Genomic DNA, 26,663 nt, shown 5'->3' on the forward strand with positions numbered 1-26,663 from the left:
CAGGTTTACTTGAGATTGTTTTTACAACAATCTTTAAAACAATTGGTTTAAAGAAACTTTAAAAAAATCACACTTTATTCCCGTCCTCACATTAGTATGCTGATTGATTTTTTTCATCTTTTAGTAGCTAAGGGACCATTTTCTCCCCCTAAAAAGGCCAGTTTTTTAAAGAAAGTTGAGAATAAATATAGCTTCTAAGGAGTTAAAGTTTAAAACGTGCTGGATCAGCCTTTTATCATTAATTAGGCTGCACATAGTACCACTTATTCAAATTTCGTGGTCTTAAAGTTGTAAAAGATTGGCTTCCATATGTCTGTTAGTTTGGTAAGGTGAACTGATTTTCTAAGGTTTTATATCCCAAATTCCATATTTCTTTACTAATGGGTAGTATTATCTGAACTCTAGGATCATTTGTGTTTTAGTTTTAATTTTAAGAATAAATGGATTCAGTATCAACATAAATTTTGTCTTAGTAAGGTTTTATTCTGTTGCCATAGTGTAAGAGCAAGGTGGGGGTTTTTTAAAAATATTTATTTATTTATTTTGGCTGCGCCAGGTCTTCGTTGCAGCACACGGGATCCTCACTGTGGCATGCAGGATCTTTAGTTGCAGCATGCAGACTCTTAGTTGTTGCATGCAGACTTGTTAGCTGAGGCATGCAGACTCTTAGTTGAGGCATGTATGCGGGATCTAGTTCGCCAACCGGGGATCGAACCCAGGCCCCCTGCATTGGGAGCACAGAGTCTTAGCCACTGGACCACCAGGGAAGTCCCAAGAGCAAGGTTTTGAAGCTGGCAAAAGTGTTTGAATTCTGACCTCATCACTTTCTGTGACTTGAGTCAGTCAGCTTCATTATAATAGGACGGAACCAAGGCCAAGAGAGGCTGACTGAAATGTCCCTCTGTTGGTGCACCCAGGGAAAAAGGTGGTTGTATGGACTTGGAAATACTCCATTTAACTTTCCTCCAGTGGTATTGGCCTGTAGTAGGAACTTAATCAATGGTGGAGCTGGTGGTGGTGGTTCCTGTTGTAATTATGAATTCCTATGAGATTTTTATTGAATAAGCGTACAAGTATAAAATTATTTTTTATCATTAATTATTTGAAGGGCGGCATAAAAGGGAAGAGTCAGTTCCTGTTTATGTCTTGCAGAAGTTTTGGATCACTGTCTTTTTTTAATAAAATGTACCCTTGCTGCAAGTGTATGCAAATTGGAAGGCAGCTTTGACAATTACATGGGTTTCTGGTTAATTTACTGATTGTCTTTCTTATATGTAAATGCTTAGCATAAGGCTTGATTTAAATATAATTTTTACATGCTGATTTCAAATTCCAAACACCGCATTTTGTTTCTTTTTCAGTAAAAGGGCATTTTTTGTTTGAACTTGCCAGAGTAGTTGATTTGGTTTAATTTTTTTCTTATCTATTTACCAGGAAAAGCTGGCTTATCCCCAAGGCCTTTATTATTTTTTTTTAATCTGATTTGGCAAGAAGAGGTTTGACTACCTGAATGTAAGGGTGAATGAATCCAGCTAATTTACTAATGCTTGTTGTTTGGCTTAGTATTGCTTTAGAACTTAAAGGTTACTCATCATAAGGGGTCTTTTCTAGGAAGCACTCCAAAAAATACGACAGAAGAATACCATGAGGCGAGAAGTAACAGTGGAGCTGAGTAGCCAAGGATTCTGGAAAACTGGCATCCGTTCTGATGTCTGTCAGGTGATGACACTTCTAAGAACACAATTATACCCAAACATCTCTTCCTTTAAAAGGCGTCTGGCACTGAAGTCTTCCTAATTCTGAGAAGTTTCTGCAGAACATATTACCTGTAGCTAAATGGAACACCAACCATGAATTGTTTTCTATCATTTGGGTTTTGTTTTTGTGTCAGTTTTCATGTTGTCTTGTTTCATTGTGTGTGTGTGTGTGCTTGTGCATGTGCACAGTGGGGGCATGGGACACACTGACTTAGTAATGCTCAATTCTGTCTTTGTACACTGAATGAAGGCAGGTCTGTTCTTCAAATGCGTCTGCCTGTTTGAGCTCGTGCGTAGGTGCCTGTCAAAAGAGATCCTCCAGCAGCTCTACAGACAGATTCCTGAAGGTCGTGTGTACAAACTTTCCAGACTGATGACTCAGACTTGTATTGCAGAGAACGGAAAGCATTTATGAACAGAAACAGTATACATTTCATGTTTGAGCCAAATGATAATATTTTTTCTTTGGGTAAACTTAATAGAGGAACATTTCAGCTATATATATAACTGGCTCACTAATTAGTATTTTTGTTTTCCTTATGGGTGGAATTTTTACCAGATTAGAGGTCCCCCAAACCGAGCATGTTCTTTGACTCTTCACGTGATTCTTTGGTTAACGATTGATATTGGTTGCACTCCATGGGAATTACAGTAAAGGAAATGATTACCCAGGCTGGAGTCAGGTAATGCAGTTTGCTATGTTCGAACTTTTGGAAGAATACTTCCAGGCTGCCTCTTATCTGTTGTAATGGTAGCATGTATTGTAATAAGTTCAGATACTCTTAGGTATTCATTTCATCATAATGAGTTTTCTTTTAAAAAAATCAGTGTTGGCATTTAATTATTGTATTGAACAGTGGAATTTAATCGTATCACTGAAGGAATTGCTATGTCATTCATTTACCATGTGAAGCTAAGTGTTTTTGTGCTAGGATGAACTGCTGTTGATGCAGTATTGCTAAATAGTTTGAAAATAATCATCTACAGTGGTAGCCAGTACATCCACCAAGTCCTCAGTTATCTTGCCAATTGACCAGGTTTTTTTTGTACTGTAAGTATTTTCAGAAGCGACTCTCTTACTTCCGTTGATTCTTTCTTAGCGCCACTTGGAGCCGTATCACCCAGTTTTTCTGTTTGCTAGTGTTTCTCCAAAACCAACACAACACCATAATGCCAACATAATGTCTTTTTTTTTTTTTTTAACATCTTTATTGGAGTATAATTGCTTTACAATGGTATGTTAGTTTCAGCTTCACAACAAAATGAATCAGTTATATATATACATATATTCCCATATCTCTTCCCGCTTGCGTCTCCCTCCCTCCCACCCTCCCTATCCCACCCCTCCAGGCGGTCACAAAGCACCGAGCTGATCTCCCTGTGCTATGCGGCTGCTTCCCACTAGCTATCTACCTTACGTTTGGTAGTGTATATATGTCCATGCCTCTTTATCGCTTTGTCACCGTTTACACTTCCCCCTCCCCATAGCCTCAAGTCCATTCTCTAGTAACTCTGTGTCTTTATTCCTGTTTCACCCCTAGGTTTTTCATGACATTTTTTTTTTAAATTCCATATATATGTGTTAGCATACGGTATTTGTCTCTCTCTTTCTGACTTACTTCACTCTGTATGACAGACTCTAGGTCTATCCACCTCATTACAAATAGCTCAATTTCGTCTCTTTTTATGGCTGAGTAATATTCCATTGTATATATGTGCCACATCTTCTTTATCCATTCATCCGATGATGGACACTTAGGTTGTTTCCATCTCTGGGCTATTGTAAATAGAGCTGCAATGAACATTTTGGTACATGACTCTTTTTGAATTATGGTTTTCTCAGGGTATATGCCCAGTAGTGGGATTGCTGGGTCATATGGTAGTTCTATTTGTAGCTTTTTAAGGAACCTCCATACTGTTCTCCACAGTGGCTGTATCAATTTACATTCCCACCAACAGTGTAAGAGGGTTCCCTTTTCTCCACACCCTCTCCAGCATTTATTGTTTCTAGATTTTTTGATGATGGCCATTCTGACTGGTGTGAGATGATATCTCATTGTAGTTTTGATTTGCATTTCTCTCATGATTAGTGATCCAACATAATGTCTTAAGGCATCGTAAGAACAATGAGTGGAATCTTGAACAGTCTGCTCAAAATCTGGTAATCGTGGTGATAAGTCAAAGTTGATTGTTTGAGATCATAACATTGAGCAGCATGAAGAACTGGAAAGGACCTGAGAGTTCTTCTAGTTCAGTGGCTTTTAAACTTGTGTTTTTGGTTGACTTTGAAGTTTTTGTTTGTTTGTTTGTTTTAAACAAAACCCTGTGGCGCCCTAGTTTGTAAAAAGATAAAAAAACAACTGATTGATGAGTGGTGGGTATGAAGGGAGTATCCATCCCATTGTACGAGATCTCTCTCCCATCCTGTGGAGCAGTCCTTAAGGCAGTTTTGTTCCGCTGAACACAGTTTTTTTGAAAGCATTGAGCTCTTTGTACCCTTTGTTTTGGTAAAACAAATAGGGGTGCTGAATGATATGTTCCCCTGCCATTTTATGGCCTTCAGCTGTGACACAAATAGCTCCTCAGCTGGATTGGAAGCAGCTTGAGGACTAGGTTATCTTCTCTCTCTCTGTGTATATTATATTTTACATTCTGTTTTGAGGTTGTTAGGCAAACACACTCCATCAGTTCTTTTGACTAACTGGACCTGATTAAAACTTTGGCAAAGGTGAATACTTCTTTTTTTTTTTTTTTGCGGTACGCGAAATATTTCTTGATCTAATAATGGTTCCTCCATCTGGAGGATTCCTGCTCTTCCACAGAAAACTGGCATCTGTTTCAAAGCCATGCTTCCATTCTCCTCTCCTATTTTTTTACAAGTAACATTGGCTCTTAACGATATTTAATTTCTTATCCCAGAATAAATGTTTTCTTTTTTGTGTGTGTTCCTTAAATAAGATGGCAGGTAGCATGTAATAATGTAGTTTAAAACATTCAAAATAAATGCATTTAGTATTTTTCATAATGAAGAATAAGAATCTGATTGAGAAATAGCAGTTAAATGAAATTATACACTGAATACTCTGAATAACCCTGAAGCCTGTGAAAAAATGGACTCATACTTAATTTTAAGAGAAAGAGGCTGAGCGCAGCTCTAAAATTGTTGGGTGGGGGCAGGGAGAGGTTTCCTCTATTTGGTGGTTCCTCGGTGTAGAACCTACTTTTTGTTAGTAATAATTGCTAGTGGGTTGCTAGCGAAAGCCTTGTGGTGCTGTCAAACTGCCACTGGCGATAAAACTATTATGATGAATCTAAGGCAGAGCAACCTAAGGACCAGCATCTCACTCTAGAAGTGGAATTTCCCAACCAGAGAAGACAGCAAGTGTTGTTAGGAGATAAGAAAATTCTACCTGATGCCCCAGTCAGTGTTAGGAGGAATGGAAACCTACGGGTGGTCCAGTAACCTGTAATTACACATGAACTAAATGCAGACTTGAACCATGTTTAGAGAGAAACTATTGAAAGGTTTTCTCAGTGTTACTGCTTGTTAGAGTGAATTCCGGGTAATATGGAAGAAAAAGCAGAAATCAAAACCAAACTGAGGCTGAGAAATTCAGCATTATGACTCAGAAGAGGAAAAAGGGTATCATGTGGCTACAGTATCTGTGCTTTAAGAATGGGGTTTTGGGGCTTCCCTGGTGGCGCAGTGGTTGAGAGTCTGCTTGCCGATGCAGGGAACACGGGTTCGTGCCCCGGTCTGGGAAGATCCCACATGCCGCGGAGCAGCTAGGCCCGTGAGTCATGGCCGCTGAGCCTGCGCGTCCGGAACCTGTGCTCCGCAACGGGAGAGGCCACAACAGTGAGAGGCCCGCGTACCGCAAAAAAAAAAAAAAAAAAAAAAAAAGAATGGGGTTTTGCACACCAAAGTTGAATTGGTGTCTTAGAGGAGTAGGTACCTGTGCCCTGTGCTATGCTAAGGAGGTTGTCCATGGAAATCAATAAACTGAATCACAAGAATGAAGGATGAATAAATGTGACACACAGAGCTGTCAAAAAAAGGAGCAAAGAATCTGCATCAGGACAGTCATATAACCAGTATGAGGCTTGTGCAAAACTGGAGGACACTACAGCTCCTTATTTTTATGAGGAGGCATGGTGCCTGACGAACTACACGTCATGGCTGGTGTTTGTATTGAGTAGACAGAGTTGTATTTGGACTGATTAATAGCTGGCTGTCTTCCTATAGTGACTCTCTAGAATGGGATGGAAGCCTGCCATGTGTTATCAAACTAACTGATGTTCTTGCTCAGTGATTTAGCAGGTGATGACTGAACAGTGAAAAGAAACATCTCTAGGGATTAAGAGATTTTGGACAACACATTGAAGGAGTATTTTCTAAGTTAAAACTTGGGGGAAAAAAGGAAGAACCTCTGAGAGGCATATGGCTTCACGGTTATTGTTAACAAAATCTTTGGACCATGTGAGAGACTTGATTTTTTTTTTCTTTTTTTTTTTTACTGGAGAAGTAATGCTTCTTGTGAAGAAAGGGAAGAAGATTTTGCTTAAAAGCTAACTGGCCTGATAGAGAACTATTATTATACTTTTATTTTTAAAAATATCAATATTACAGTAGTATAATATCAATATACAAGATTAGAGAGGAAAGTATAATGAACTCCATGTACTCATCAGTCAGTTTCAACAGTATCAACATTTCTATAATATCAAATGCTAGTCAATGTTCACATTTTCCCAATTGCCTATTAAATTTATTTGCCTGTTTGAAATGGAGTACAAACAAGATCCATACTTTGCGGTTAGTTGATGTTTTTTTAAGTCTCTTTAAACTGTGGGTTCTCATTCCATTTCTCCCTTTGCTTTCCTTGCAGTTTTTTATTGTGGAAGAAACTGGATCAGGTATTCTGTAGAGTTCCTAAGCTCTGATCAGGGTTTCCTTGATTGCAGCTTTATGGGGTCATTTAACACGTGTTTCTGTCCCTTGTATTTCCTACAGATTGGTAGTTAGATCTAATACTGTGCCATCTAATACGGTACCACTGGCCACACATGGCTATTTGAATTTAAATTAATTAAAATGAAATTAAATGAAAAATTCAGTTCTTAGTTGCCCTCACCACATTTCAAGCACTTAATAGATACCTCTGGCCTAGTGTCTGTTGTAACAGCACAGATACAGAATATTTCCATCATCATAGAAACTTCTGTTGGACAGCTGTGATGAGTTTAAAGTTCTTTTTTTTGAAGGACTTTTTCATAGGGAGTAGTGTGGTCTCTCTTTTTTTTAAATAAATTTTAAAAATATATTTATTTATTAGGCTGCACTGGGTCTTAGTTGTGGCATGTGACATCTTTGTTGCGACACGCGGGATCTTTAGTTGCGGCACGTGGGCTCTTAGTTGCGGCATGTGGGATCTAGTTCCCTGACCAGGGATCAAACCCAGGCTCCCTTCATTGGGAGTATGGAGTCTTAACCACTGGACCACTAGAGAAGTCCCTGGTCTCTCTTTTTCGTGTGTGACGTTATTAGTTATTGATGGATCATTACCTAGGCCCAGTAATTCATTAGGCGTTGCCAAAGTGATATTCTATCTTTCCTTCTGCATTTATCAGAATACTTTTATAAAGGATATTCCCCTCACCAGCTATTTGATTACGCTGAAGTACAGATCCCATATAGGACAAAACCAAAAAAATTGCTCATTCGATTTATTCCATAATACATACACAAACAGTAGTCTTAGAATAACAGTATTAATGGCACCACCAACAATATGATTATGGGAAGTAGGTGTTTGTTTGTTTGGGGTCTTTTTGTCTGTGATGATAGCTGTATCCCACCAGGCATGCACACTCAGATTACCATGTTTTAAGGTCATTTCTGCTTATACCACAAACTGGATACACAGATTCATTTATTTTATTTTACTTTTGATTTTAAAGGTTCCTTTTAAAAATTACATATTGTCTTATAATTATGTAGTATATTTACCATGATTCCAAACTCAGATTTACAAATGCAATTATGTTTTTCAAAAATCTAATTTCTATCTCTTGCCACTTTCCCCCCCACCCCAAAGGTAACCATCTTTTAGAAATGATTTAATTTTTCCCATTTTAATATAAGCAAATAGACACACACACACACACTCTCTTGATATATGTGACCTCCCCTCTGTCAAACTGTTTTGAAGTTTTGTGGTCACTTACGAGGTCTATTTTATTTGCCTTTTTTTTTTTTTTTCCGTATCTCTTTTTGTATTTAGGAAAGATTATATTTTTGTTCTAATGTTTACCTTTATTGTATAATTAAATTTCTCCCTCCTCTCCCTCTCTTTCTATGTGTGTGTGTCCCGCTGTCTGTTAATGAAAATAACTACTATCTGCTACAGCTGGCCCTTGAACAACATGGGTTTGAACAGCTTAGGTCCTTTTGTCTCAGTGTCCAAAGATTTTTTTTTTTTTCTTTAAAAACTAACAGTAGTTTTACTAGAATATGTCTCAGCTCTTTTGGTTAATTTTTTTCAGATATGCTGTGTGCCCTTTCAATATATACTTTCACATTGTCGTTCATCTCAGGAAAGTTTTCTTGCATTACTGATTTCATTATTCTATTGTTTTGATTTTTTTTTTTTTAACATCTTTATTGGGGTATAATTGCTTTACAATGGTGTGTTAGTTTCTGCTTTATAACAAAGTGAATCAGTTATACATATACATGTTCCCATATCTCTTCCCTCTTGCGTCTCCCTCCCTCCCACCCTCCCTATCCCACCCCTCCAGGCGGTCACCAAGCACCGAGCCAATATCCCTGTGCCATGCAGCTGCTTCCCACTAGCTATCTACCTTACGTTTGTTACTGTGTATATGTCCATGACTCTCTCTTGCCCTGTCACAGCTCACCCTTCCCCCTCCCCATATCCTCAAGTCTGTTCTCCGGTAGGTCTGTGTCTTTATTACTGTCTTACCCCTAGGTTCTCCATGACATTTTTTTTCTTAAATTCCATATATGTGTGTTAGCATACGGTATTTGTCTTTTTCTTTCTGACTTACTTCACTCTGTATGACAGATTCTAGGTCTATCCACCTCATTTCAAATAGCTCAATTTCGTTTCTTTTTATGGCTGAGTAATAGTCCATTGTATATATGTGCCACATCTTCTTTATCCATTCATCCGATGATGGGCACTTAGGTTGTTTCCATCTCCGGGCTATTGTAAATAGAGCTGCAATGAACATTTTGGTACATGACTCTTTTTGAATTATGGTTTTCTCAGGGTATATGCCCAGTAGTGGGATTGCTGGGTCATATGATAGTTCTATTTGTAGTTTTTTAAGGAACCTCCATACTGTTCTCCATAGTGGCTGAACCAATTCACATTCCCACCAGCAGTGCAAGAGTGTTCCCTTTTCTCCACACCCTCTCCAGCATTTATTGTTTCTAGATTTTTTGATGATGGCCATTCTTACTGGTGTGAGATGATATCTCATTGTAGTTTTGATTTGCATTTCTCTAATGATTAATGATGTTGAGCATTCTTTCATGTGTTTGTTGGCAGTCTGCATATCTTCTTTGGAGAAATGTCTATTTAGGTCTTCTGCCCATTATTTAATTGGGTTGTTTGTCTTTTTGTTATTGAGCTGCATGAGCTGCTTGTAAATTTTGGAGATTAATCCTTTGTCAGTTGCTTCATTTGCAAATATTTTCTCCCATTCTGAGGGTTGTCTTTTGGTCTTGTTTATGGTTTCCTTTGCTGTGCAAAAGCTTTGAAGTTTCATTAGGTCCCATTTGTTTATTTTTGTTTTTATTTCCATTACTCTAGGAGGTGGGTCAGAAAGGATCTTTCTGTGATTTATGTCATAGAGTGTTCTGCCTATGTTTTCCTCTAAGAGTTTGATAGTTTCTGCCCTTACATTTAGGTCTTTAATCCATTTTGAGCTTATTTTTGTGTATGGTGTTTTCGGGAGTGATCTAATCTCATACTTTTACATGTATCTCTCTTATTTTTTTTTAAGGACTGCTATTATATGCATCTTGTATCTTTGCTTATTTTCCATATCTATCATTTTCTCTTAAATCCTTTATTTTTTCTGATTTTTTATTTTTTCTAAAAGTTTTTCTTTTTTCCATCTTTTATTTCTCAAAGGCAGTAGTCATTGGTTAATATGCTGTTGTGTTCCTTCTGTTTAGTCTATATTCTTGAAATCATTATTTCCTTCTATGTCTTTTTCCTGAGTTTTGTCACTTCTTTTCAGATCTTCCTTTCCTCCAGTCATCTCATTTCTGAATTAATATAGTATTTATTAATAGTTTTCCTTATAAATGTTATTGTTTTCTTAATTTAGTTTGTTTTTAAATAATAGGTTACAGCTTTCATTGGTTTTATTGGCATGTTTTTCTGGCATTTTATTGTCAGAGGTATCTTGTTCTATTCCTTTCATCTATTTTCTTATAAAATCCTTGAGTGTGATTTAATCATGCTTCTTTTCCATTGCTCTTTAGGTTAAATCTTGTTAAATAAGTGAAATATTTTCCTGTGCTCTTTTAAAAAAATATTTATTTTTATTTAAAAATTTTTTTGGCTGCGTTGGGTCTTCATTGCGGCATGAGGGATCTTCGTTGCAGCGTGCGGGCTCTTTGTTGCGGCACATGGGCTTCTCACTCTTTGTGGTGCGCGGGCTTCTCTCTATTTGCAGTGTGCAGGTTTTCTCTCTAGTTGTGGCGTGGGCTCTGAAGTTTGTGGCACGCAGGCTCTCTAGTTGAGGCACGCGGGCTCAGTAGTTGTGGCGTGCAGGCTTAGTTGCCCCATGACATGTGGGATCTTAGTTCCCTGACCAGGAATCAAACCTGCATCCCCTGCATTGGAAGGCGGATTCTTTACCACTGGACCACCAGGGAAGTCCCTATTTTCCTGTACTTTTAGGAGGAAATGTAAGCCAGAATAGTTCTCATGGCTCTAGAGCCTCTCCTTCTGTTGTTTTTGCAAAGTGATTTAAAAAATGGGGGGTGGGTGCTCATCATATCTGAGATCTGCTGTGTCTGTTTTGTTCCTCTACTTTTATCTGGACATTCTCTTTCTTTTGCCTTTTATTGTTTCTCTCCTGCTAAATGTGGCTTTTACTCCTAGCACTTTCTTTACACCACGGGGCTTTACCCTGGAAGGGAACTTGAGTTTTTAATTTTGAGCATTTTTAGGGCCCAGGCTTCTCCCACAGTGTTAGACTGTCCTCTTATATTCATCCAGTGAATTGGATTCTGTAGAGCCCTCTCCAGTTTGGGCCACAGTTCCAGTGAATATATGTTAATTTGGGGGCTCTTCCATTCTTGGGGTCATCAGAAGCCCTGCTGTTCTCCCTGTGTTTTTTCTCTCTCAGATGCTGAGACCACACACAGGTCTTTGTCCTCACCCACACTTATTTTGGCACTCGTGGGGATACCTTGTCATCTAGTTTTTATGTATTTATTGTTCACAGTTCTATTTTGCTATACTGGTTGCTCATTTTTAGTGGAGAATTTGAATAGATTTAAAAACTGTGCACTGCCATTTTCTTACAGTCTTCCAAAGGAGGTTTTAAAAATGAAGGCAGTTTCTAGGCATGAATGGAGTGGGGAGGAGATGCTTAGTGATTGTGTGTATTTTAACATTTCAAAAATTGATAATTTAAAAAACTGAACTAGAGCCTCGTAGATAACCTTGAGACTTGTTTGTCAGGGATACAAGATGGACATGGGTCATATATACCTTTCCATGGTGGTCACAAGAAACATACCTGGGTAGAGAAACTGGCTCTGTTTGGAGCAAGTTTAGAGGAAGTGGCGAAGGGACTCACAGCTGTTTCACATAAGTAAAGGTTTTGTTCTTTTCCAGGGGTAGACCTAAGTTCAAAGGGGTAAACCTCCAAAGAGACAGATTTGGACTAATGATAATTTTCTAATAATCAGAGTACTCTAAAGGTAGTGTTGTTTTCTTAACAGGTAATGATTTATCTCTTCCCGGAGGTATTAAAACACCAGTTTGAATTCATACTTCAGAAAGATAGTTACACTGCATAGTCTTCATGACCCATCCTCCTTGTGTGCTTAGCATCAATACCCTTGAGTCCCCTGCAATTGAAATGCCTGGAAAACTATATTATACCTTGGGAGCAAAAAGAGTGTCTTCATCTTTTTTCTCTTCCACAACTAATATAAGCCTTACCCATGGAGGTGCTTAATATGTATTTATTGAATTGAACTGGAAAGAAAGACTTTCTGTTGATTAGAGATCCTTTTTTGGAGAACTAATCTTTCTTTATAAGTTAATACAGGAAACTGATTTCTGTAGTTTCAAGCAAATCCATTATCATGTATTTTTAAATAACGCCAGCTTAAAATACTTCAAAGACTAAAATGATATAAAGCACATGTCAGTCATTCTGTGATGGGCTGTGCCCATCCTCCAGGTTCTGATGAATAAGAATGACTCCTTCATTCTCTTGAGTTCTAGGGAAACATTATTAAAAAAAAAAAAAAGAAAGAAAGAAAATGCTTTCCATGAAATCTCCCAATAAGGAATCTATAGCCAAATGAAAAATGAAATAAAAATAAAAGTTCTATATCCTCATGTGATTTAACTGTATCGGTGGTTTTATAAAAGTTGTCCTTATAGTGTTAGATTGAGTGTTAAACCTAGAATGGCCTTTCGAGATCATCTGCCTGAGAAATTCTTACCCAGAGGATAGTGATGGGCTTTAGAGATCTGTGAACTCATTAAAATTCCATACAATTTTTGCATGTTTGTGCACTTAGGCACTTTTCTGGGGAAAGATTCATTTTCCTTAGATTCTCAGAAGTGTCTGGACACTGACAAAGTTTCAGAATTTGTGAGTCCTAATCCATTCCCTTAGAATTAAAGATAGACAAGGAGGCACAGAAATTCTTATGACTTCCTTAAGGTTACCCTGCTGGGTACTGATGAACCATGGCTATTCCTACTTCAATGAGGGCCAATAGGCCTTGTTCTAAGCAGCTTTTTGTATTTGCTCATTTAATCCTTTTAACTGTACTTGAAAGTAGCTACACTGATTGTCTTCGTTTTACAGGTGAGGAAACAGAAACAGAGAGGTTAGATAATTTGCCCTGAGTCCCATGATGAATGAGTGACAGAGCAGGATTTGGACCCAGGCATTCTGGTTCTAGAGACCGTATCTTTAACAGCTGTAGTCCACCACCCCTCACAGAGGATATGCCAGGATGCCATGTAGCCAGTAAACTGTTTCAAGACTTTGTGAGATGGAATTTAGGATGTAAAAATGGTTCTTGTTTGTTGTAAAATAAATGAAGTGTTTTTAATAAGTTTTTATAGAGTTAAACATATTGAAATATGCTTTTTCCTAGCATGCAATGATGCTCCCTGTTTTGACCCATCATATTCGATACCACCAGTGCCTAATGCATCTGGACAAGCTGATAGGATATACTTTCCAAGATCGTTGTCTGTTACAGGTAAGAATTACTCTCCTGTACATTTATATAATAACAAGATAGGAGTAATTCATCTTGCAGGTTACAAATGGAGCACTGAGAGTCTCTTCTGGGAGATGATGAGGATGTTTAGAAACAAAGTTTTCTCCATTACTCTACTCTTATTGCCACTTTCAAACCCTTTTTCTCATTTTTTTTTTTTTCTTTTTGATGCTGTCCCTAAAGAAATAGATTAGGGCTTCCCTGGTAGCGCACTGGTTGACAGTCCGCCTGCCAATGCAGGGGACACGGGTTCGTGCCCCGGTCTGGGAGGATCCCACATGCCGCGGAGCGGCTGGGCCCGTGAGCCATGGCCGCTGAGCCTGAGCGTCCGGAGCCTGTGCTCCGCAACGGGAGAGGCCACAACAGTGAGAGGCCCGCGTACTGCAAAAAAAAAAAAAAAAAAAAAAAAAAGAGAGACTAAAGCTAAAATTTGCCCGTCAAACCTGACCACTTCTTTCAGCTTTTCCTCCTTTATGGCTCTTCTTTCCAGGTGCTGTATATTCTAATTCGTCTCTGAAAGATGTGGTTTTTTAGGTTTGTTTAGAAGAGCTTGCACCAAAGCTTTGGAAATGTGACATTGGAGGAAATAGGATGGAAAGATCGGGGATTAAAATTTGACTAGATAAACAGATCTCTTTCCTGTTTCATTTGAGGTGATATAAAGATGGTGCTTCTATGCTGAATTTGTTTTTGTTTTTATGCTGAGTTTTTAAGACTGAACTTATTTCACCGAAATTTTAGCTGGCAATGACCCACCCAAGTCATCACTTAAATTTTGGAATGAATCCTGATCATGCCAGGAACTCTTTGTCTAACTGTGGAATTCGGCAACCCAAATATGGAGATAGAAAAGTTCATCACATGCACATGCGGAAAAAAGGTATGTTTGGATTCCACTCCCCTGTTTTGTTCTGTGTCTCCTGTTGTAAATTAAATCCCCACCAGGAATGGTTCCCTGGTGACTGATTCATTCTCTCTTTCTTTAGTGTTTCCTGACCCATATGTAATAACATTCACTTTGAGCAGAGCATTATGATAAGAGTAAATGAATTTGTGAGAGAATTTCCTTTCTCCTATCAAGTGTTTTAAGTAACTAAGTTGATCAGACTTGCTAGTCAAATTGGGGTGAGATAGATAATTTTCTTTCTACATGTCATATGATGATGGTCCCAGAATTCTTCTAACAGTATTTAGTTGTGATTTTTTTTTTTAATAGGAATTAACACCTTAATAAATATTATGTCACGCCTTGGCCAAGATGACCCAACTCCCTCAAGGTAAAGTAGATTTTTTAATAATAAACTTTGTTGAGATATAATTCACATACCATACAATTCCCCCATTTAAAGTGTACAATTCAGTGGTTTTTGGTTTATTCACAAAATGGTGCAACCATGGTCACTGTCTAATTTTAGAGCATTTTCATCATCCCCAAAAGAAACCCCATACTCCCCATTTCCCTCAGCCTGCCCAGCCCTGGACATCCACCAGTCTTCTTTTAATCCATGTTCAATATTTATGGATTTACCTATTCTGAACATTTTGTATAAATGGTGTCATACAGTATGTGGTCCTTTGTGACTGGTTTATTTTACTTTACATTATGTTTAAAAGATTTATCCATGTTACAGTATATGTCAGTGTTTCTTTTTATTGCCAAATAATATTCCATGGTATAGGTATACCATGTTTTATTTATCTAGTCACCAACTGATGGTCATTTGTTGTTTTTACTTTTTGGTTATTATGAATGCTGTTGCTATGAATATTTGTATACAGGTTTTTGTATGGACATATGTTTTGATTTTTCTTGGGTATATACCTAGGAGTGGAATTTCTGGATGATATGGTAACTCTGTTTCACCTTTCCTTTAAGGAACTGCCAGACTGTTTCCAAAGTGGCTGCACCATTTTATTTTCCCAGCAGCAATATATATGAAGGTTCTGATTTCTTCACATCTTTCCCAACACTTGTTATGATCTGTCTTTTTGAACCTGGGCTTCCTAGTGGATATGAAATAGTATCTCATTGTGGTTTTGTCATATTTCCCTGATGGCTACTGATGTTGAGCATCTTTTCATGTGCTTATGGGCCATTTGTGTATCTTCTCTGGAAAAATATCCAGATCCTTTTCCCATTTTTAATCAGGGTACTTTTTGTTGTTGAGTTACAATCATTTTTTAATGTATTCTAGATACAAGTCCCTTATCAGGTATGTGATTTGTAAAAATCTTTTCTCGTTCTATGGATCATCTTTTCACTCTCTTAGTGAAGCACAAAAGTTTTGATGAATTCCACATAATAGATAAATTTTGTTGCTTTTGTTGCTTCTGCTTTTGGTGTCATGTCTAAGAAACCATTGCCTAATCTAAAGTCATGAAGACTTACATCTGTTTCTTCTAAGAGCTTTATGGGTTTTTTCCTCTGACATTTAGATCTGTTCTGTTCTGAGTTAATTCTTATATATGGTATGACATAGAGGTCCAGCTGCATTCTTTTGCTTGTGGATATGCAGTTGTCCCAGCACCATTTCTTGAAAAGGCTGATCTTTCCCCACTAAATCATATGGGTTGAAATCACCCTTGACAGTATATTTGAGGGTTTATTTTTGGATTCTTAGTTCATTCCATTGATTTTTATGTCTGTCCTTAAGCCAGTACCACACTGTCTTGATTACTGTAGCTTTGTAATAAGTTTTGAAATCTAGAAATGCAAGATCTCTTCTCTAACTTTCTTTTTTTCAAGACTATTTCAGCTATTCTAGACCTGTTACATTTCCACATGAATTTTTTAGTTACCTTAAGAACTTTTGCAAAGAAGCCAGCTGGGGTTTTGATAGGGATTGTGTTGAGTTTGTGGATCAATTTGTGAATGCTTACCATCTTAATATTAAGTCTTCTGCTTAATATTGTCTTCTGTTCCCTGAACATTAGATGTCTTTATTTTTTCTTTGTTGTCTTTAATTTCTTAGTAATGCTTTTTAGTTTTCAGAGTATACATTTTGTATATCTTTTGTTAAATTTATTCATAAGTATTCTTTTCGATGCTATTATAAATGAAATTATTTTCTTAATCTTTATTTTTGGATTGTTCATTGCAAGCATATAGAAATACAATTGATTTTTGATTATTGATCTTGTATCTTGCAACCTTGATGAGCTCATTTGTTAGCTCCAGTAGTTTTTTAGTGAATTCCTTAAGATTTTCTATATAGATGATCATTTCACTTATAAATAGAGATATTTATTTCAGTCTGGATGCCTTTCATTTCATCCAGTCTGGATGCCTTTCATTTCATTTTCTTAACCTAGTTGCCCTAGCTGGAGTCTCCAGTACAATATCAAATAGAAGTGGTGAGAGAGGATCCTTACCTTCTTCCTAATCTTAAATGGAAAACATTTTTTTACCATTGTGTATGATGTTATCTCATAGGTGCCTTTTATCAGATTGAGGAAGTTCCCTTTTATTCCTAATTTGCTGAATGTTTTTGTCATGAGAGTGTGTTGAACTTTGTCAAATGCTTTTTCTGCATCTATTAAGATGATCATGTGTTTTTTTCATTTATTTTATCCACATGGTGTATTACATTAATTGATTTTGGGGTGTTAAACCAACCTTGCCTTCCTGGGATACATCACACTTGATCATGGTATATAATCCTTTTTATATGCTATGTTTAGTTAGAATTTAGTTTGCTAGTATGCTGTTGAGGATTTTTGGTCTGTAGTTTTCCTTTCCTGTGACGTTTTAGTCTGGTTTCACTATTAGGATAATACTGGCCTCATGTAATGGGTTGGAAAGTTTTATATGTTAGCTTTCCGTATTTTATTTCTTGATTTTAAGTGATACCGTAATATATGAATATTCTCACTTTGTGGCCTGGAACCCCTGAGGAACCTGGGAAGGAAGTAGGCTGAGTCTATACAAACTCATTAACACCCTGGAAAACTGAATGGAAGTAAATGCCAAATGCTGATGGGGCTCTGATGTTGCTCTCAGGAGGCTTATCTCTGTGTGTGAAGCACAGCAGGTTCTATTTTGAAAGCCAGTAGAGGAGGTTGTTTGAGGGCGGCTTGCTTTTTAAAACGGGGCATTGAAGAGTTGAATAGCCAGGTTTGTCCCTCTTGGGATCCAGACTTAGATGGATGAAAGGTAGGTGGAGCAGGGTTGGAAGTGACAGAGTTGAGACACTGCTGCAGCTGGTAACTGGCCTCCACAGTGAGGTAGGTGCCCAGCTGAGCTAGTGTAGCTTCCTTTTCTACCTTTTTCTTCATATATCACTTTTCTTTTCAAATAGACTTGCCTTGACGTTGCTGTCTTTTGAGGTTATCATAAACCAAACTGTCTTTCCTCTTCAATCAAGAGGTAAAAAGAAAGGCAGGACAGAACTTTAAAATTCCAGTTTGAAGATGATCACATGCCACACTACTGTGTTCTGTGAGGGTGTAAGATCAGAAAAGGACTGTCTAATTAGAGGAGCCCTTAATCACACCCTGAGGGATAGCGTGGCCATGGTTTCATTTTACCTTGCTATACTGTGGATTCTCCCGATGACCGGTTCTGTATTTTAATAAGTGACACCCTTGGTCCCCTGCAGCCCCTTTAGCAAGGCCGCACACACAATAGGCACGTCCTTTTCAACGATGAAAGCACAGATTTAAGTGATCTTTGTCTCATCTACCCAACCACAGTTATTGGTATGTAAATTATGTCTTTTGGTAGCATAGTTTAAACCTCATGGTTTATGTTTTCTTACTGTGGCCAAGGGAACTATAGCTGAGAAACTGTGTTCTTTCTGAATTTACCATTTTGAAAATGATAACCATTGATAGAGAATAAGCAGATGCTCTCTCTTGTCCTTTGACTTCTGCCCTGGCCTCTGCTGCTTGCGCTGAGAGCCTCTTGCAGTAGGTCTGATCTTTCGGCTGATGCAGAGTCGACCCCAAGTTTCTGTTCAGAAAGATCCTCCCAGCCTCGGCGGCCGGGCCGGCTGCTGCTTGGCTGCGGCTGTCCGGTAGCCCCAGCTGTGTCAGTACAGCCCTGGGAGCCATACTGAAGAAACTCAGGCGAATGTAGTCCAACAGACATTTATCCAGTGCCTTTTGAGCTTGAGGCAGTTCGTGGATATTTTACAGGGATCCAGAGGCAAGTAAGACAAAGCCCCCACTCGCCAGGAGGTGTGACTGCCTGGGGTGGGGTAAAAGTGCCGTAAACATAAGTAACTTCATATAAGGAAGACCCTGCTAAGTGCTTCAGTGAAGGTCAGAAACAGAACATACACAGCAGACTGGGGGCTAAGGAGAGCTCTGGTGGTTGTTCACGGATTATAGGTCAGTTATGCACTGTGCACCAGAATAATTGCAATCACTTGAAACGACTTGCCCTCTTCCCTGTTTGTTTCTTTTTTTTTTTACATCTTTATTGGAGTATAATTGCTTTACAATGGTGTGTTAGTTTCTGCTTTATAACAAAGCGAATCAGTTATACATATACATATGTTCCCATATCTCTTCCCTCTTGCATCTCCCTCCCTCCCACCCTCCCTATCCCACCCCTCCAGGCGGTCACAAAGCACCGAGCTGATCTCCCTGTGCTATGCGGCTGCTTCCCACTAGCTATCTACCTTACGTTTGGTCCTGTTTGTTTCTTAGTTTGCTGTTACAAAGTGGGATGCAGTAGTCTCTGCTCCTTGGAAGTATAAGTATATCTTTGAAATGAACACTATCCAATTTCAAATGTCAGTGGTTATATCTCCTCCCAAGCAAGCTTGCTCAGAATTTCAGACTAGAGAAAGGAAAGAGAGCCAACGAGCTAGTAGGTTGTTTGGGGAATCTGCGTCTGGCACTGAAGGTGGAGGAACAAGGCAGGTAGGGGAGCTTGGTGGAATTCTTCCCCCAGCCCCTCTGGGTACCACTCCTCACCCCTGCCCATCCTGCAGTGCAATTAGTGCCACCTTCTGCCAGGTCTCCCTTCAGGCTGCCTCTCCAGGCTTCATCTTGCTATTTCTGGAGCCTCCTCCCTAGATCTTAGCTGTAACCTGCTTGAAAGCTTTCTGTGACGTCTCGTCACCTACTGAATAAGTCTGAACTTCCCCACCTGGCAGTCTCAGCACCCAGTGATCCAGGCACGTCACTCTCTTCCCTGTGGCTGTCTGCACACCAGTAAGACTGAGGGACTTGATGTGCTGCCAGACGTACCCTCTCCCTTCCCTGAATGCCAGCAGTAATTGTGCCTGTGGAATGCCCTGTGTACCCTGTGACATCCTGCCCAGATCCTGCTGGCATTTGTTTTATTGTGCATGTTCTGGTTCTCCCAGGTATTATAATTGTGTCATAGTCTGATTTTTTTTTTTTTTTAAACTGTGAGCATTTTGAAGGTCTTTTGTCCTACTCTCTTTTTTCTTTCTTCAAATTCTTTTCCTTTTCCAACTAATGCCTTTCACAAAGCAGGGGCTCAGTAAATAAGTCTCAAAGGAAAGAATGCCATTCATGACATTACTTTTATTCTGGGTTATTTACTCGTTGACTAGAAATAGGGAAATGGGGGCATTAGGAAAGGTCACGGTCAGAGCCATCAAAAGTTTAAATGGCTGGTTACTCTCGTAATCTGATTTGGGATCAGCTAGCGTTTACAAAAAGACATGAAGACTTAAAATTAATAAATAAAAATCTGTCTGCCTATCAAAAACTACAAAATAACTTTTAGGATGGCATCATCCCAAGTGAATATGCAGCCCATAATTTTTTAAAGTGTCACTATTTAACCACGAAAATCTCAGTTGTATAGTTATATTTAACTCATGCACATTGCAATGAAATGTTACCACAGAGAAGGTCTCTGAAGGATTAGGCATTCGGTTCAGCCTTGTACTCCAACATGAGAAACAGCGTGTGAGCAGCACATTCATCATGTAATTAAGATATAAATAAAATGCAGTCTCTGCACTGAGGGGGAGAGTATTAATTTTGATGAGGGACTCAGGCAGGGATTCATCTGGAGCTCACATTTTGCTAGACCTTGAGAGATGGGTAGGTTTTCAACGTGTCTCAGTGCACAGGGGAGAGCAGGAGCCTCCAGGGCGGCAAGGAGCTTGGCCTGAACAGAGGCACTGAGTATTTTAGGGGATGCCCTTTTCAGAGAGGACCAGGCAGTTTTGGAACAGGACCCTGTGCATAGGTGGGAGAGGATAGCAGTGGACAGTGAGACTGAAAAGGTAGGTTAGGCCTATTTTGAAGGACTTTAGATGCAAGGTTAAATTTAGAATTTGGAGTTTGGACCGTGGGAAGCTAGAACATTGTACCAAAGCTGATTTTTCAGTGTCCTAACTCTCTCTAAGAATGCATTCTCCTTTCTCTCGTCCACCTGATAGTGGTGTGGAAAGAGTCCCAATTGTTAGGGTGATGTCTCCTTGCTTTAAATCTGACTCCCAGGGGGAAGGAAGCACCAGGGTGGGAAGCCTGAGACACGTAGTATGAGGGGACACTCCCTCCCTTTCCCACCAGGCAGCCCCTGTACCTCCAGCTACGATGGCCATCAGTGTTCTTGATTATGAGGAATAAGGTAGGGTGCTTTGACTACTAAAGGAGCTAACCCTCCGTATCCTTTTCTTTGAGAAGAGAGGGAGGAAATATAAATGTGTGCTATTTTAAGTGATCTTTTTAATTCTGTAGGATTAATCACAACGAACGGTTGGAGTTCCTGGGTGATGCTGTTGTTGAATTTCTGACCAGGTAAGTAGGCTTTTCTGCCATTCCCCAACAATTGCATTTTATAGGTAACATACTTAATACATACCTTCTTTGTAATTAGCCAAATAAGGCCTTGAAACACCATGTTTTTGTCTCCTCTGTAGAGCTGAAAAGCTACATGTCTGTGGCTCTTGCCCTCACTGATAACTTGCACTCACTGATGCTCTAATGAGCAAGATTACAGGATGAAAGGCTACTGTCTCCGTCCTGTCAAGTTTATGTTCAAGTTGCTACAGCCAGAAGAGATCAGCTTGTCTTGGTCTAGATGCTTCAGAGCTTCTATTCAATTTGTAGCGAAAGGGATGATATTTTAAAATGTCATTTCATTTTCTAGGATTTGTCTTTGATCCCTTTCTCACTCTTCCTGAACTCAAGGGAAGTAAAGTTTACAAGAATTTTAATAACTAGATTTTGGTGTGTGTGTGTGTGTGTGTGTGTGTGTGTACGTGTTTCTGTATGTTTTCTCCGCAGAAATATTTTAGGGTCCTTAATTTGGAGGTAGGGGTAGGAAATTACATTTTGTTTTTTCATTACTCATAAAATTTCCCTTTTAAAGGGAGATAACACATGTTTCTCTTGGAACTGTCTTGAGCTATTTTTATTCTCTTTAGGTCATTTCTTTTCCCGGAAGGACATAATGAGGCAAAGGTGCTGTTTTCTAAGCTTGTTCTCACTGGACACAGTAGGACTAGACAAGCTCAGCTGCCCCGATCAACAGTGGGTCTGAGACACCAGTGTGAGAGTTAGGGGAGCGCAGTTAGTGTCATGGTCTGAACGGGTCTTCCATCAGCCTTCTTCCTAATTCCCTTACTTTCCTGATCAACAGCGCCGGTTCTGTGTGCCACTCGTGTTCCTGTTCCTGTCCCTGTCTGTACTTGTGAAGAACGTGCCGCACAGCTGCCCTGCTCAGAGCTCCCAGGCTCCTCTTCAGGGGCCCTCATAACCCAACCCAAGCAAAGCCCTCTGTTTCCAGGCTCAATTTTCATGTATTAGATAGGTTTGCTCTCAGCAGTGTATGAATGTTTGTTCAGGTCTTTGTTGTTATCATATTTCAGAGAAATCTTTTTACAGAAGTCAGTGTGAACGTATGAGTGCATGGTGGTGCTTGGGTTTTAGCACATTCAGATATACCGTGCATACTGTTTAACTTTCAAAGACCCTACAGTTTAGTTCACTTCAGCTGGTATGTATTGCCCAGATGTAATGTGTCAGGCCTGTTTTTTGGACTCAGAACCACAGACAGAATATTGTGATACATGTTTACTTATATGCTTTTTTTTTTTTGGCAGTGTCCATTTGTACTATTTGTTTCCTAGTCTAGAAGAGGGAGGATTAGCAACCTATCGGACTGCCATCGTTCAGAACCAGCACCTTGCCATGCTAGCAAAGGTACGTCAGATATCTGAAGCAGTCCATGCATAATTTTGCATTTGAATAAGTAACCCTTTAGGGTGCATTAAGGGTTTAATATTTTATAGACGAGGAAGGACTTTTTTGTTTGGGTTTTAAGGATTCAGCCTTATTAGTTCTGTTACCTTAGTGAGTTTCACCAGCAGCCAGTGAACTCCACAGTGAGGTAACTTGATAAGAGAAGAGGAAAAATTTGACAGGTGTGCGTGTACAGAGTTAAACATTTGGGGAAAGGAACATGAGAACAGAGTAAAAGAAATGAAACATTTCGTATTTTCCCTTTGTGTAATATTTCTGTATTATAATTGTTTTTAATTTACTTTAACAAGCAGAATTATAGCTTTGAATAGAATACTCCAGGCCATTTGTATCCACAGGGGATGCTTTACAGATCTTTGAGAATTCCCCCCAAATCACAAATCCTATTAATGAAGATTTAGGTTTTAGGCTGTTCAGCTAGCCACGTTGACTAGCTGAGTGACTAGCAGAAACTTTTCTTGATTTAGATTCATGGTAGGCATGTTTCTTACATTATCTCATTTGATCTTCCTGTCTCTGTGCAGTGTCTTTTTTTTAAATTAATTTTTATTGGTGTATAGTTGCTTTACAATGTTGTGTTAGTTTCTTGCACTGTCTTATCATAAATCATAACGGATAGGACATGGGCACTTGCCTGGGCCGTCAGAATACCCACAGGGGGACCATGGACAAATTGTTATTCTCTTTGCCAAGCCTCTGCTTTCTCATCTATAGAATGGAGATGGCATTAGCATCTACTCCACAGGGTGGTTGTGAGAATTAAATGAGATTATCATTTGAGTTTTAATGATTCCACTTGTAAAGTGCTTGGTGCAATGCCTGTTCATAGTAATCACATAAACATATGAATAAACTAGTAGGAGTTAGTTGTTTTTATTGCTGCTGCCGCTTATAAATTACATTTATAAATCATTACATTTTATAGGCCTGTGGGTTTATTCAGTAGTAAGGGGAACGGTGGCTGTTAAATTCCCAAACAGTAGTGATCCATTAGAAAAGCTTTTGTGAATTTTCCTTGATTTTTGCCTTAAGTAGTTTTATTTTTCTTCATTTTGATATAAATGTTGAAATCTGGTAAAAAAGACTAGATAAAACCCATTCTAGTTTTATGACTGATTTTTTTTAAAACATATTTATTTATTTTATTTATTTATTTTATTCCGGCTGCATCAGGTCTTAGTTGTGGCACTCGGGGTCTTCATTGCAGCGTGCGAGCTCTTTGTTGTGGTGCACGGATTTTCTCTCCCTAGTTGTGGCGCGTGGGCTCCAGGGCACGTTAGTTTGCAGCACGCAGGCTCTTTCGTTGAGGCGTGCTAGCTCAGTAGTTATGGCACACAGGCTTAGTTGCCCTGAGGCACGTGGGATCTTAGTTCCCCGACCAGGGATTGAACCCGCGTCCCCTGCATTGGAAGGCAGATTCTTTACCACTGGACCACCACGGAAGTCCCTGACTTCTTAATTTGATCTTGCCAAGGTATTAATTACATCTAAAATGTGGTTACTTTTATCCCACAGTTTTCGTGTTAGCAAGAGTGCATTGCTTTATCATATATAACATCCTCATCATAGCTATGTTGGTAGGCTTTGACCTAGCTTCAGTGGCATTTGAGAATATAGACAGTGATGCCTTCAGGAAAAACTATAGGCAACAGGTATGCTAACTTGGTTTTAGCCTTACAGTGAATGAAATTCCACAATCTATATAAAACTGCTTCAATGTTTAATTGATTTAATTGTCAAGATGCTTCCTGATAGTTCATGTAAGTGTCCATTGGAAATACCTTTAATAAGTAGATTGTCAGCACGCTCCCCCCACCTCGCCATTGTTTTCTTTTCAGTTTCAGATATAATAGAATTGCATAATTGTTTTTCAAACAATTGTAGGGAGGATATTTACAAAGTGTGGGAAATTACCATAGTATGAACATGGATGCTGTTACATAACACAGTGGGTGCTGTACAAAGCCATGAGTTATGATGGGGGTGGCCAGTTTCTCCCTTCAGGGATTTCTGTGTGGTCTTCCTCTACCCCAAACCCTGACATTCCCATAGCACTCAACACCCATCTCCTTCAGCAGTAGGCAGTGGTGGTCTTACCCTTCTTCTGTCTAGACCAGTGGTTCTTAACCATTTGGAAGGAGGGACTTGGTGGAGGAGTATTGCTGACTCTGAGGAGGTAATGAAAGCTCTAGGTCAGCGCTCCAGACAGGAACATTTTAACACATGCACAGTGGAGCACCACTCTCCTTTTTAAAATTTCCACTAATGCCTTCATGAAAAAATAAGGATATAGAGGAGGTATTATGAGAAGTTGGAAAATTCATAGCATTCCAGAATAGTTGTTTATAATATAAAATATGGCTTGCACTCTACTCTCAAGCACGGCTCCAGAGATAGCAAACAATTGGATTTTCCCAGTGAAGTTGTGAAACAAGTGAAATTTACATATTCTACTATAAACTCTTGCACTTGGGGATCAATTTTTTAAAAAGAGGTGGTTTCTGCTGTTGCATTTGTGGTAGTCAAAACTCTCATTTGAGTTTATAATACACTCATGAATTCCTAGGAATACAAAATACTGATAGCATATACGTCCCATTTTTATTGTCCCTTTTTCCAATGTAAACAGATATGGGTATTTTTAACATACATATCAAGACATACAAAATCTGAGTCTCTTTTATCTGAGAGCTGATGAGATTCATATTGTCCTCGGTTGTTCATTGACTTGCGACTTGTTCCATATTACGTGGCATGTTATTGCTTAGTAAGTATTTATTGAACTGAATTACATGGTAATAGAAACAGATTTATTGCATGCTTATGCAATGTCTGTATCTTTCTCCTTTTATGGCATGAATTATGAGTTCCATTTATTCAATCTCAGGAGTTTTATTAAAAAACCATACTGTGTCTAGTTCTAAAAGGACTTGATTTGTACATTGTAATACAATAGGATAAGAAATAAGTAGCTACTGAACTCAAAATAAAGAGAAAATATGGGTAAGACAGTAAATGAAGGCGGAAGTAAAGTTAGTGTGCACAGATATATTCATTAAGTCCTAAACAATTTCTAGAACTGGGCCGTAAATTTGTCTCTAAACTTGTCTGAGGCCCAATAAAAAAAGAAAATATAATTCATTATAAACCATATTCCCAGAGCCCTTAAGATAGTTCCAACCCATTGCTTAGATCTCACTGAGACTTTAGAAGGATAAGTGTGGAAACCTCAAAAAGCAGACATAAGTACAAAGCTATATGGCTCCCCAAATCCTTGTCAAATAAAAAGATTTAGAGATATAAGACATTTTGAAGTCTTCTGAGGGTCCCCATTTACTCTACCACATAAAAATCTCTTACATATGGTACAAACACCATCAATACCACATAACTCTGGAATCCTAGAGGTTAACTTTGGGTTGGGTTTGTATCTCCCTAGACGTATTGGGTGAACCCAAGGGTATGGTCTTGTAACAGAGTCTTATTCCAGCTTAAGCTAGTCCTTTTTCTGAACCTGGAATTGGACAGCTCAGATCTGATCAGTTCTGAACCAAATTGAACCATCAGAGTTCATAGAAGCTTGTTTGGGGAAAAGTCGAGGTTTGTCAGTGCTAAGCCATATGTAAGGACTCGTAGGGAATGGTGACTAAATTTTCACATAAGGCCAATTAAATTGTAACCATACCCCTAGGAGATGCTGAGTTATTACAGTTACAGTACGATTTTGTCGATTTTTTTCTTACTTTCTGTCATTTTGAATTTTGTAGAAACTTGAACTGGATCGATTTATGCTTTATGCTCATGGACCTGACCTTTGTAGAGAATCAGACCTTCGACATGCCATGGCTAATTGTTTTGAAGCATTAATAGGTAATTTCTCACTTATAGTCTAATTTCCTGCATGTCTACAATGTCTGGAGGGCACATAAAATTCAGTGTGCAGACTTAGGACAAAATTACTTGTTCCCAAAGCATGTGAGGTCCCCAGTATAATACCCACCTCCTTATACTATAGTTATTGTAGTTCCTCCAGAGCAGCAGTCATGCTTTCTTTTCTTGAAATCCTTGTACCATGTCATGTACATGCTTAGTATATACTGAACTGAAGTGCAGTGAATTAATATGGGGATGGATTACTTGCCAGATTTGATTCAGGATCACATACATGAATAAGTTGCTGGTGA

The 26,663-nt window shown here is 38.8% G+C and overlaps 1 protein-coding gene across 6 annotated transcripts in view; it reads left to right on the forward strand.

Moving 5' to 3' along the window:
- The window catches only part of DROSHA (drosha ribonuclease III), a 128,554-nt gene that overhangs the window by 61,594 nt on the left and 40,297 nt on the right, over positions 1-26,663 (forward strand). For all 6 annotated transcript variants that reach the window (XM_027092685.1, XM_027092682.1, XM_027092684.1 and 3 more), the window contains 7 exons: positions 1,612-1,719; positions 13,153-13,260; positions 14,023-14,161; positions 14,498-14,558; positions 20,953-21,012; positions 22,320-22,419; positions 26,247-26,349. In XM_027092685.1, coding sequence (XP_026948486.1) covers positions 1,612-1,719; positions 13,153-13,260; positions 14,023-14,161; positions 14,498-14,558; positions 20,953-21,012; positions 22,320-22,419; positions 26,247-26,349 — 679 coding nt within the window. The remainder of the gene's footprint in view (positions 1-1,611; positions 1,720-13,152; positions 13,261-14,022; positions 14,162-14,497; positions 14,559-20,952; positions 21,013-22,319; positions 22,420-26,246; positions 26,350-26,663) is intronic.

This window comes from Aethalodelphis obliquidens, unplaced genomic scaffold, assembly GCF_003676395.1.
Source record: "Aethalodelphis obliquidens isolate GAN/ISIS:26980383/991018 unplaced genomic scaffold, ASM367639v1 scaffold80, whole genome shotgun sequence".
Lineage (NCBI taxonomy): Eukaryota > Metazoa > Chordata > Mammalia > Artiodactyla > Delphinidae > Aethalodelphis > Aethalodelphis obliquidens.